Consider the following 12,300-nt stretch of genomic DNA (forward strand, 5'->3'; position numbering starts at 1 on the left):
CGGATGGCCGTTCTCAAAGCTGTTGGTTTTATGACTCCTTGCTGCTCTTAAAAGCGATTGAGAACCCCACCCAATACATTTTGCTCATGTGGGCTATACTTGTGTATATTTCCAGTATTAGAATTAAAATTGAAAAAAAAAACTTTAAATTTTTATAAATTCATAGAAAAAGAAGAAGCCCTGCTATGGGAACGTATATAACACCTTTACGAAGGGATTATATTTTTTCAAAGCCCTCCCCCAATTTTTTAAAACATTTTTGCAAGGCTCTTGAACGTCTGGTTTAATGGCAGGTGGCTGGCTCCTCGTCTGCTTCTGCTTCTAGTCTGCTGCACACGCGTGTGAAGAAAACCTAGCCTCCTGCAGGGCCGGTGCGGGGAGAGAGCATTTAATGGTGGTTTCGGGTAATCATGGGTATTCTTTGACAGTGCACCAAAATTCAGCAAATGACTGTTTTGTTTTTTTTTTAAGATTTTATTTATTTATTTGACAGAGAGACAGCCAGCGAGAGAGGGAACACAAGCAGGGGGAGCGGGAGAGGAAGAAGCAGGCTCCCAGTGGAGGAGCCTGATGTGGGGCTCGATCCCAGGACTCTGGGATCACGCCCTGAGCCGAAGGCAGACGCTTAACGACTGCGCCACCCAGGCGCCCCAGCAAATGACTGTTTCTTTTCTTTTTTTTTTTTTTAATACAACAGCTTTAGGGCAGTGTACTCACACGCCATAAAATTCACGCTCTTCAATTCAAGGGTTTTTGGAGTATGCAGAAGGTTGCAGCCCTTAGAACAACCTATTCCTCCCTGGGGCCTAGGGGGGGCGGTTTGAAGGAAGTGTGCTCAGACCAGGGTAAAATCGGGACCCCCACCATCACCTGCTAGGAAGACACTATAGAAGGGGTTGTGCCAGGCAGGCAGGGGTCCCATTAGGAGAATCCTCAAGCCCCGCAGACAGGTGCATGCTGAGAAGCCTCTCCCGCCCCTCCCCCCGAGAGCGCATGGGAGAAGGAGCTTCAGCAGTGATGACCTTGGGAAAGAAAGCCTATTCCTCCTGACCGCCCAACACGTAGTGCTCATTTCGTATCCACGGAGATGGGCGGACGAAGCCCCTGGAGAAACATGGAAAATGTGTGAAGGTCAAGGACACAGTAGTTGTAGGAGTGTCCTGTGGCCCCTGTAACAAATGGCCACACTTAGTGGCTAAAAACAACCCAGACTTAATGTTTCAGTGCTGAGGTCAGAGTCTGAGCTCCTTCTGGAGGCTCTAGGGGAGAATCTGAGTCCTGGCCTTCTCCAGCTTCTAGAAGCCGCCTGCATTCCTGGGCTCACGGCCCCTTCCACCACCTTCCACGCCAGCAGCCTGGCACCATCCAGTCTCTGACTCTGGCCCCCTTCCTTCCTCTCATGACCCTTGAGACGACATTGGACGCCAGGAGGAAAGACACCATCCTCTCCCCATCTCAAGATTTTTAACTTAATCACATCTGCGACGTTCCCTTTGCCACACAAGGTAACTTCTTCACATTCTGGGTATCAGGATGTGGACATCTCGGTGGGGGGCTTGTTTTGTGTCATCACAGTGGTCAAGATCACGGCCACAGGAGCAGACTGCCTCTGCCGTTTGTGGGGCCACGGGCCAATCACGTCGCCTCTCCATGCCTCAGTCTCCCCAACTGTAAAGAGGGGATAACGATGGAGCTGCCTTGTCAGGCTGTTGGAAGGCTCAACGAATTAACATCCAGAAGTTCCTCAGGGTGGGGCCGGGCACTTCAGAAGTCCGGGGGGAGGCTTGCATCTGTGAGGTCCTCACGATTCCTAGGGGGTCAGGTTTTCCCGGCCACGGGCCTGGGGGCAGGCCCTTCACAGGCCCTTCTCAGCCCAGCAGCCCTGTCCTGACAAGTCGCCAGGCGGCCTCACACCACCCTGCCTGGGGCTGCCCTGCTGTGGCTCCTGAATGGCCAATACGCCACCCTGGAGGGGAGGCCAGTCTGCACCCCAGAGCCCACGCGCCCAGCATCCCTGAGGAACTTTCCGGGACCTGGCCAGGCTCCTGTGGGTGGCGCGGCAGCAGCAGGCCCAGGGAGGCCTCCACCCCATTATATAGGTGAGGAGACGGAGGCCTGGAGGGGACCAGCCCGTGGGTTGGCCTTGCCGCTGCCAGGGCCCCTCCTCGTGGCTCACGGCTGTTTCCACGATACCTCCTGGCGAGCACCGGGTGAAGTGGGTCGTGGCAATGTTTCCGGAACCTCCTGTGTAGCTGAGGAGGGTGTCAATGGGCAGGATACCCTCCACCTGTCCGTCACCCCATCCTGAGCACCGTGTGTGGCACACGCCGAGGCGCCCAGGTGCACCCCGGCGGTGGGGGCTGGGAGCGCAGGGAGCCGGGCGCGCCCACCATGCTACCGCAGGGCTTTGCCTCGGATTTAAGGGGTTTACGGGAAAGAGACCTGAGTTTCCTTCAGTGTCACGTCCTCCCACGTCCTGGGAAGTCGGAGGTGCTGAATGTGTGTTGGTTAGATAATGAGTCATCCATTGGTTGACCGGTGGACTAGAGATAGAAGTCCCCCCACTGGCTGTCTCAAAGCCTCCATTTATCTCTGGTAACATAAATGGAAGGGATATTTCTTCCTTTTTACATTTTTTTAAAGATTTTATTTATTTATTTGAGAGAGAGCGCGCACAGAAGGAGAATGAGAGGGAGAAGCAGACTCCCCGCTGAGCAGAGAGCCCAACACGGGCCTCGATCCCAGGACCCCGAGATCATGAGCTGAGCTGAAGGCAGACGCCCAACCGACCGAACCACCCAGGCGCCCCGGAGGTATTTATTTCAAAACAGTAACAAGAACATTGGCCTTAGCTGGCCGTGTGACCCTGAGTGGATCACTCCCCCACTGCCGGTGTGGGCACAGTGAGCCCCCAGCTGCGGGAGGGAGATGGCCTCGGAAGCCAGGCACTGCACCTGAGTGAGCTCGTCCTGCTGGGAGCTCCCCCACACCCCGGCTCTGCGGCCTCCCCCAGCAGAGGAGAAAGAAGACTGGGGGGGAGCTGTGGCACCCGGCAGACCCAGGCCACTGGTAGAGCCGGGAGCAGAGGCCACACGCCCTCCCGGCTTGGGACTCCGCCTGCCACCATGGGCCCCTGCGTACGTGTGTATATGCGTGTGTGTGTGTGTGTGCATGCTTGTGACTGTGCACCCACGTGTGCATGTGTGTGTGTGTGCCGTCTGGGTGATTGTGGTGCACCGCACTCATGTCTCTGTGCGTGCACACATGTGAGTTTTCATGTCATCCCTCGGGCAACGCTGCGGAAAGTCGAGGTAGCGGTGGAAGTGGAGGCAAAGACAGGCCTGGGAAGAACTGCTGGCTCGGGCCCGGTCCTACCCTGCACTCACCCACAGTCTGCTCAGATCAGAAGACCTTGGGTGCAAAGCCAAGGTCAGCGGGGCAGCATGCTTCCCAGGACGAGGCTGCCAGCACCTTTGACCGTCTCTGTTGCTCGTTTCCCAACTTCTCCCACTTGAGGGCATCTTGCCTGTGTTTCTTGGGTTCTAGCCCATTCTAAGAGCCTGCTGCCACGCTGTCCTTGGGGGAGCGCCATCTTCCAGTTGCACAGGCAAGTGTCCCCTCTCCAGGCCAGCCTCTGGGGGGTGCCCTCCCCTGGTAACCCGCCTCCCCCCATGGCCACCAAGCTCACGCCTGGCACCCTTCCCCCACCCCTGCCTCTGGGGGGCTCCTTTTTAAGGCTCCCCTGTAATGCGAACCGAACAGCCATGAATTTCTCTATCATTTGCTTCCCCGGAAACAAAGCCAGAATTGTCAGCGCTTGTGGGAAAGGGCAGCAGTTTGCGTGGCACAAAGAATTTATTTTTTCCTTCCCTCATCTGAGCCCTATCACCAGGCCCATGGCGGCTGGGAATTCGGAAGCTCCTTCTGGGAGAAGGCTGGGGCAGGTGGTGTGGGTGGCTGGTCCCGGCCCCCTGCCGTCCCCACTGTGCCTCTGTCCCGCGATGCCAAAATCCTCCCACATGCGTGTCTGGGACACACTTGGCTTCTCCTTGCTCACTCCAGACACCAGCCTCTCCGGACCTCCTTCTCTAGGCCCCTTACTGGGTCCTGGGGCTCCGCTCTGGCCTTCAGCACTGGCCCCTGTCCCTCTTAGGTGAACCTGGTCATCTTCTCCACCTTGGAGGAGATGCAGGTTAATGCCCAGATTACAAGAATTTGAGAATTCTCACAGCTTTCTCTTGGAGGTCATCGAGAGGAAGTGTCCACCGGTTGACTCCCCAGGGGGACGTGGGCGATGGGAGGCTCGCCACCCCTCCTGTGCCCTTGGACTGTACACTGTGCCCGCGGTTCCCACAGTGGGAGCTGTTTTTAAAGACACAGCCTTGAGGGACACCTGGGGGGCTCAGTCAATGAAGCCTGGATCCCAGGGCCCTGGGATCGAGTCCCGCATGGGGCTCCCTGCTCGGCGGGGAGCCTGCTTCCCTCCTTCCCTGTGCCACTCCCCCTGCTGGTGTTCTCTCTCCCTCTCTCTCTCTGACAAATAAATAAATAAAATCTTTAAAACAAACAAACAAACAAACAAACAAAAAAAGACACAGCTTTGCGAGAGTAAGGTGTCGAGACCATCTGGCCTGCGTACACAGTGGAGCCTATATAAACTTCGATGATTTCGGCAGGCAGGTGCGGAGATCTGCACATCTTACGGCCATTCCAGACAAGCTTGCAAGTAAGTTCCTTTGCTTTTGAAACCTGTCACCTATAAAGCAAAAACAAAAACAAACAAACCAAGCAGGCAGTTAAGCAACTGGGGCCCCAGGGACGGGCTGGAACCCACCCCCCAAGTCTCCGAAGCCCAATGAGACCACGGCCCAGAGGCCAGGCTCTCAGACAGCCAGGCTGCTCTAGGTCCTGCCGGGCGGCTGCCCACTGGAGGAAGCAGAGCTGGACCCACCGCTTCCTCTCCGCTATATGGGGGTTCAGGAGCCCTCGGCATGCTGGCTGCCTGCCCCTCCACCTCCTGCCCACCCTGGAGAGCCGAGGGTGTCCTCAGGCTCATGTGACCTCCTAGCCACTCCACACCCCGGCCCCCCCAGTCCTGCAGCTAACACAGCCTGGGTCTGGCTGCCCCAGAACAGTAGAAAACCACAGTCTCATGCTGGCCCAGTCCTGACTGCTCTGGCCTACTGCAGGGGAGAGGGCTCAGCATGGGAGAAGAGCCCTGGCTTCTAGCCCCGGCCGGCCCTAACCTTGACCTGGCCTTTGGACTCTTGTGGCCATGTCACACGTACACTGAGTGAGGCCCTCGGCCCAGTGGCTCCAGGCAAGGCTGTTCCCGTAACAGTCTGCTGCATCATCTCCCCACCCCGCTGCTCCCCTGACCCTGAGCCGCTCCAGTCCCCCCAGCCAGGCCCTGGCTGGTAGCCAGTCCTTGGGCAAACGGCTCCAGCACGAGGCCAGGTCAGTGGTGTGTGCCCCCAGGGCTGTGTGAAGCCCATCCCCTTCTAACAACCCCCTGGACCTCCAGCCTCCCCAGGTGCCCAGGACCCCACCAGCAGCGGTCAGAGAGACGGCTACTGCTCACTGACCAGCCAGCACAGACCAGGCCCACGGAGAATGTCAGCTACGAGATGAAATCCCGGCTTGGGTCTGACCAACACGCCAAGGGCTTGAGCCTTCTGAGGGGTGGGGAACACTGGGTCCCTCCCTGCACGCAGCCTCACAGGTGATCTGGACCCAGACGCCAGAGCTGACGGTGTGCGAATTTCGCTGTCTCGTGGGGCAGGGGGGTTGGCTGCAGACCAGGGGTCTGGATCCTGCTGCTGGACCTGAGGCCCCAGGTGCCAGACACACAGATGCCGACGGGGACCCCCTCCCCATGCCCCGACTCAGGCGCCTGGACTTACCTTCCCAGCCTGCCTAGGGCTGGGCGTGGCTGTGAAAGCATGATCCAGAAGCCAGGTGAAGATGTTTCTGGCACAGACCCTATCCTGGCCACCCCGGCCACTGGGGCCACTTCACACCCTCGGCTCCTGTCATGGGCCATACCTCCTGAATTTGGGACCCGGCCCCGGCCCCCAAAACCACACTCATGCTGGACAACTCCTTCTAGAAGCATTGATGTCCCCAGGCCACATGCCCCCCACTTTCCCTCATCTGCTTCTCCCTGGATGTAGGGACGTCTTTGCAATGCTCACTGGTGTCACTCAGCACCTAGTCCCTGAAACAGGCCTGGGGCCGCGGGGGGCTCAGAAGACGTCCCGTGATGACCGGTGTGGTTCTGGATTACTCTCCGCCACTTGACCCACCACGACTTCTGTGGCCTGCAGGTGTCAATCCCGTCTTCTCAGCCCCTCATGGAGCCTTGACCTCCCTCCCTCCCCACCCCAGAGCTCTTTCCGTCCCTTTATGATCTACACTGACTGCAAAGCTCTCTCTCTGAAGCCAACTCCCCAGGGGACTCCCTGAGTCTCCTGACCCGGCCAGCCACCCCCCTCCACCTAAGGTTCCAAGGGGCCTGCCCCAGGACTTTCGCACCTTTCCCCCTGCTGATCCCTCTGCCTGAAGCACCCTCCTGCCCCTGCTGCCCAGTGACCCCAATACCGGAGGCTCTCATTCTCCAAGAGGCTTCTCTGGACCCTGGCAGCGGTGAACCCCTGCCCTGTACCCTCCTGGTAAAATGTTAGTGCCCGAAGCCTGTCAGCACCGTCAGGAACGGGATGCTGCCGGCTGCTTTCCAGGCTGGCTGTCTGGGGTGTGGGCTGGGAGAGCAGCTCCTTCAGAGCCAAGTCTGCCCCCAGCATTCAGGCCCTATGAAATTGGACCCCAGAGAGCAGTGAGAAAGAGAAGGAGGCCAGAGGGCCCCACAGCACTAGCCCTCCCCCGCCCCGTGCTGGGATTGGGCAAGTGCTGCGAGGTGTAGCTCCCCCTAGAGGCCAGCACCTGCCTGGTGAAGCCCTCATCCCCCCACCCCCTCTGGTCACCACCGTCGCACCCTCCCATCCACATGCAGAATCCACAAAGCCGCCAGAATGAACTTCCAAGACACACACCCGATCTTGTCACCATGCTAAAACCTTCAATCGCTCTCCATGGCCCTCCAGGACCAGGGGCCTTCCTGGCCTCCCCGCTCACCTCTCACCTTCAGGCCCCATGCCTGCCAGGTACTCCCTCACCTGCAGACACCACAGGCTGCTATCCCCCCGCCCCTTGCCATAGCTCGGCTCTTTGTCCATGAAGACTTGGGTGAGTGGTCACATCACCTCCTCCAGGAAGCCTTCCCGACCCCCAAGCTGGTAAGGGCACGTCTCCCATGGCTCTTGTGTGCTCTTTGCAGCTGCCATCACCCCAAGATGTAGTGTCTCCTAGATAAAGCTCTATACTCCCGGTTCAGGCCCAACAGACAAACTCACTTGCTCTGGGGGTTGGAGCAGAATAGGGAGGCCCACACCCAAAGGCGGGGTATACAGGCAGGTAGTGCTGGTTCCTCACCTGTGAAATGTGGAGCAGGTGTCGGGGAGGAGAGTGTGGACTGGGGCCACAGATGCTTCCAATCCCAGCTCTGTCTCTCACCACCGTGTGACCTTGGGTTGACCTTGCCTAGCCTCTGTCTCCTGGCCCTGAAAATAGTGAGAGCCTGCTACTAAGTGGGGTCATCTGGGGCTGTAGCACCCAGCCCACTGGGTCAAGTAGCTGGCACAAGGTGGGTCCCAGGGGAGGGGGAGACGACTGGTCAGGAGCCAGAAGGCAGTTTTCTGGCCTTGTCTGACCGGCTGCCCGGGGAAGGTCACGGGCCCCCTGAGCTGACTGCCCCTCCAAGGCCTTACTGCGGGGCCAGGTCCTGCGTCTGTTCCCAGGCCTGGGTCTCGGCCTAGCGGCCCAGCTGTGCCCAGGAGCTGGCTGCAACGGAACACGGTGCTTCTGCGTGGGATGGCCATGGGAAAAAGTGGAAGGTTCCCTTTTCCTCCTCTTCCTGCCACGACGAAGGAGCCCGGGGTGCACCTCCCAGCTGCAGGCCGGCCCGGAGCCCCTCCAGCGGGGACAGGCTCTGGTCAAGACTCTTGAGGCCAGCACTGGCTTGGTGTGGACAAGGGGACCGTCAGGGTGAGAGCACCTGCATGGGACCTAAGGGTGTCCCCCCTACTTCCTGTGCCAGTTTTCCCCGTCCTTTTCCCTTCTCGATGGGGTAAGTAATTTGTCCACCAAACACCTCCTTGGCCCTGTCTCAGGGGCCCCCACCTGGTCCAGCTGATTCCAGGATGGGCCAGTCCCTGCCGGGGGGACAGGGGAATATGGCGCTGGGGGCACGAAGCAAAGAGAAGGGAGCCACACATGTGGTCTGGGCCAGAGCCCCCGGGCGACTGCCCGGCTGAGGGGCACTCGGGGCTTGTCCCCATTCGCTGACGCATTGAAGCTTCATTGAGTCCACTTCGCTCTAGGCTCCGGCTACTCCCTACGGTGGAGGCCCAGGAAGGGCGGGCAACTTGCCCCAGGACAGCCCGCCTCGGGGAGAGCCTGCGCGGTGATGGAGCCCGCTCTGGCCGAGGCATCCCACCTGCTCCCTTCACCCCCAGCAGGCCTCCCTGTGTGCGCATGGGGTGGGGGCCTGGCCAGGAGCCCGGCATCTCCCTCGCCCTGAAGTGGAGGGGCTTGGCCCTGGGGCTGCCACTGAGGAAACTGTAGGGGCCGGGACAGTTGTGCCCCCACCGGCTCACAGCCTTCCGGGCCCGTGGTCGGAGTGATAGGACAGCATGGAGAGCCACGGGTGGGCGTGGGCCGACCCTCTGCTGCTGGGTGCGAGCCTCCCAACCCCCGCTTTGGGCCTGCCCCAGGCCTGTTCTCAGGGAACTGCCCAGAGACAGCTGGGCCACAGCCGGGAGTCAGTGCTTGGGGGGGGGGGGTGGCAGGACCAGCCTTGGGGGGCGGGCTACATGGGGACGAGCTGGAGGGGTGGCCCCGCTGGCCGGGGCTTTCATGGCACGTCATGTGGGCCAAAGGCAGGAGCCTAAAAGGGTCTGGTGTGGCCAGAGGGCACAAAATGGGACAGTGACACAGGCAGGGGACCTGTCACAGGGAAGCAGTGACTGGGCAGCCAGGCTGAGGGCCATGGGGGACAGGGGAGGGGGTGACCCAGCTTTCTCCTTGGAAAGTCTCCTGCAGCCCTAGCCAGGGAAGAGGCTGGAGCCCAGGAGAGGGGGGAGGGCTGCTGCGGCACTCGAGTGGGGGTGCTCTTCAAGGGGCCTGTGGGATGGAGTGGAGGAGGGCAGGGGGAGGGGAGGGGCAGCACCTGGGGGGCCGCCTGGCTGTCATTCACTGGGGTCTTCCAGGGTCAGACTGGCCCTGGCCTCTGTGCCAGCATCCAGCCTGAAGGAGCTGTGTCATATTCTCAGGGTTGGCCCCAAGTTTGGGGTGGGGGATCCCCACACGATCTACCCTAGCTGGGGGTGTCACTTGGGGTCACCCTGGCCTCAGTGTCCTCATTTGTCCAGTGGGTGCTGTCCAGCCTCTAGGGGGGTCACATGCGTGGCCCAGGGCCCAGTAGGAGGGGCAGGAGTGGCAGAAAGTCCCACCAGCCAGTGCCAGGGAGGCTTCCAGGAGGAGGCAGCTGGGGCTAGGAGATGAAGGGGAAGCAGGCCAGAGGACGAGGGGTACCAGCAAGGCCAGGGGCAGGGAGGAGTGGACATTGGCTCCTGGAGGAGCAGGACCTCACGTCTTCCTCATGACGGAGGGGCCTCGACCTCTTCCGCAGCAGAACAGCCAGAGCGCCTGCCCACCTCTGGGCCTCTGCCGGCACTGTGGCCTCCTCTTGGGATATGCCTCTCTTCTTCCCGGTGATGAACTCCTATTCATCCTTCAAAGCCCACCAAAAATGTTACCTCATGTGTCTGTCCATCGGCAGATGCTCTGAGTCCCAGCTTTGTGTGGGACACAGGGCACAGCCCGGAGCGCCCCCTTCCCTGTGTGGGTCTCGCGTTGTTGCCATGGTGATTATCATCTACACTTGCGGGTCTCACCCGCCAGAAAGGGCTTTGCTCAGACTCACCAGCGTGGTGCTCAGTACGGCAGCGCTGAGGTGTTGAGTTTGAGGGTGGCGTGGGGGAGGCAGAGGCAAGGGGAGAAGCTTCAGAGCACGGAGGGGAGCCCTGTGCCAGGCTCTGGGCAGCCCGTGGCCTTTCCCCCGAGGCGGCAGCCCTGGGCATTCTGAACCCACGAGACACAGACCCACCTCTTCCTGCCTGTGGGGCTGGGTGGGGCCTCACATTTGACTGGGGCCCCTGCCATGTGACCCTTGCCAGGGTCAAGGGGCTCAGAGCAGACAGCGTGGAGGACATCACGCTCTGAGCTCACACCGAGAGCGTGGCCCCACGGAAGATGGAGGCCAGGGCAGCGTGGACCCCGCAGCTGGGAGGTATGTGGGCTGGTGCCTGGCCCCATCTGAGCGTCAATGTTGAATGTTCTCCTGGCTCCTCCAGGCCTCGGCCCACTTGCCGCCCACCCTGGCCTCCCCCCCCACCCAAGGGCACTCATATGGAATGCCACGTGGCTGTGCTAGGCTGCCCCTGGGTGCCTGGGAGTGGGTGCTTGGGAAACGTGTCCATCCACGGGAGGCCTCTCGCCCATGCAGGAGGGGGCTGGGCTGTGGGGCAGGGGCCCCGGGCACAGCCGGCCGGCTCGGGCCTGCTGTCTGCAGTCCCAGCTCAGTCCCCTTTGGCTGAGTCATAGAACCCCCGTGCATTGACTTCTGGTCTATGGAATGAGGCCGATGCTGACCATAGGGCAGATGTCTCCCCGGCGGCTGCTGGAGGCTCTCCTGGGGAGTCCCACGGAACCGCCGGTGGCCAGAGGGCAACAGGACGGCCAGCGCTCATGCCCTTTCTCTGCCCTTCCAGAAGCCACCGCCGGTTCCACACTGGACTTGAGGGGTGCCGCTCCCCTTCCAAGCATCTGGCCAGCGTGGACACAGGCCCAACCCCCAGGTGCCACACAGAACTGAGCACCCCAACAGTCTCCATCCCAGCGGATCCAGCCACAGGGGCGGCCTCCATGCTCCCCAGCCAAGGTCGCCACAGGGGGCCTGCCCACACAGAGCCCGTTTCCACCAGCCGTTGATCTCCAGGCTGGTCCCAGGAGCAGCTGCCGCCCCTGCCCACTGGGGGTCCACTGGCTCTTCCGTGGCTCCCCTCTGTCCCGCAGTCCCTGGGGTGGGCTCAGCCTCTCAGTCAGCCCACTCAGAGAGCACACGGCCGGGGTGCTGGTGGAGTATTTGCCTCCAGCTGGCCCGTCAGAGAGGAAGAGAGAGTTTCCCACAGAGTGGGGTCTGGGAGTGAGCCGGAAGTGTGGCCTTCTCCGCCTTGTTGGTGGGAGCCTGCCTGAAAGGGCTGGCACAGGGGAGAAAGCAGGCAGCAGAAATGGGGGAGGCAGAGCCCCGAAGACACCCTTTGATCCAGCTCCTGGAGTTGTGGTTGCCTGAGGCTATAAAACGGGGGCCCTAAGCCGGTCGGGCTTGGGTTTCTGTCACTGCAACGACAGCTTCCTGATTAATTCTGAGACTGACTCTAGGAATGACCTGCCCTTTTGGGCATGAGTGGTCCCCGGTGCCCACAGAGGGTTCCTCACTCTTCTGCCACATCCGGGTACCATGTAGCGACCCCCCCAAAGGCCCTCACAACCTGCACATATAATCAGAGTCTGAGGGTGGGGCGCCTCATTTCTTTCCCTACTCTGTAGCTAGCAGAATCCTACTCATCCTACAAAACCCAACTCAGGACTTACCCGCCCCGGGAAGCAATCCGTGAACCCTCCTCCACCGCACCCCTGCTGTTTCGCTTGTGCCTCCAAAGCCCCAGGCAGCCCCTCCCCTAACCCTGCTGTGCAGCCGTGGCCCGTTCCAGATCTGTCCCCAGCTGAAGGATCTTTTGGAGGACAGCACCGCCAAGGCGATTCCTCAAGGTGAGGATCTGCCCGCTCTGGCAAGTCTGCAGTCGAGGCTGCCCCAGGCCCTGAGCGGACGCCCTTCACTCCCAGCCAGCCATGGAGCCCGGAGCCAGGACCTAGCCATGTCCGGGGGCAAGTGTGGGGCTGAGGGGAAAGACTGCTTCCAGGAGGGCTCCCCAGAGCTGGAGAGGCTGGACCCCGGCCTCCAGGGCAGCTGGTGGAGGCAGAGCCAGGCCTGCCCGTGTTTGTGCAAGTGTGCCTGGGGCCCCAGGCAGGATGTGGGTCTGCCAGGCTGTGGGACCTTGGGCAGATTTCTTATCGTTAAGATGGGGGGACGCCCACAAAAGGGTCAGATGACATGGGCAGTGT

General features: G+C 60.6%; 1 protein-coding gene across 1 annotated transcript in view; it reads right to left on the reverse strand.

The window, feature by feature from the left end:
• Positions 1-506: 506 nt before the first annotated feature.
• The window catches only part of LOC123780932 (uncharacterized), a 61,742-nt gene continuing 49,948 nt past the window's right edge, over positions 507-12,300 (reverse strand). Inside the window, exon 4 of the mRNA XM_087868620.1 lies at positions 507-4,756. Within this exon, the coding sequence (XP_087724746.1) occupies positions 4,650-4,756 (107 nt within the window). The 3' untranslated portion in view covers positions 507-4,649. The remainder of the gene's footprint in view (positions 4,757-12,300) is intronic.

This window comes from Ursus americanus, chromosome 17 (assembly GCF_024610735.1).
Source record: "Ursus americanus isolate L20-20 chromosome 17, mUrsAme1.1.p, whole genome shotgun sequence".
Lineage (NCBI taxonomy): Eukaryota > Metazoa > Chordata > Mammalia > Carnivora > Ursidae > Ursus > Ursus americanus.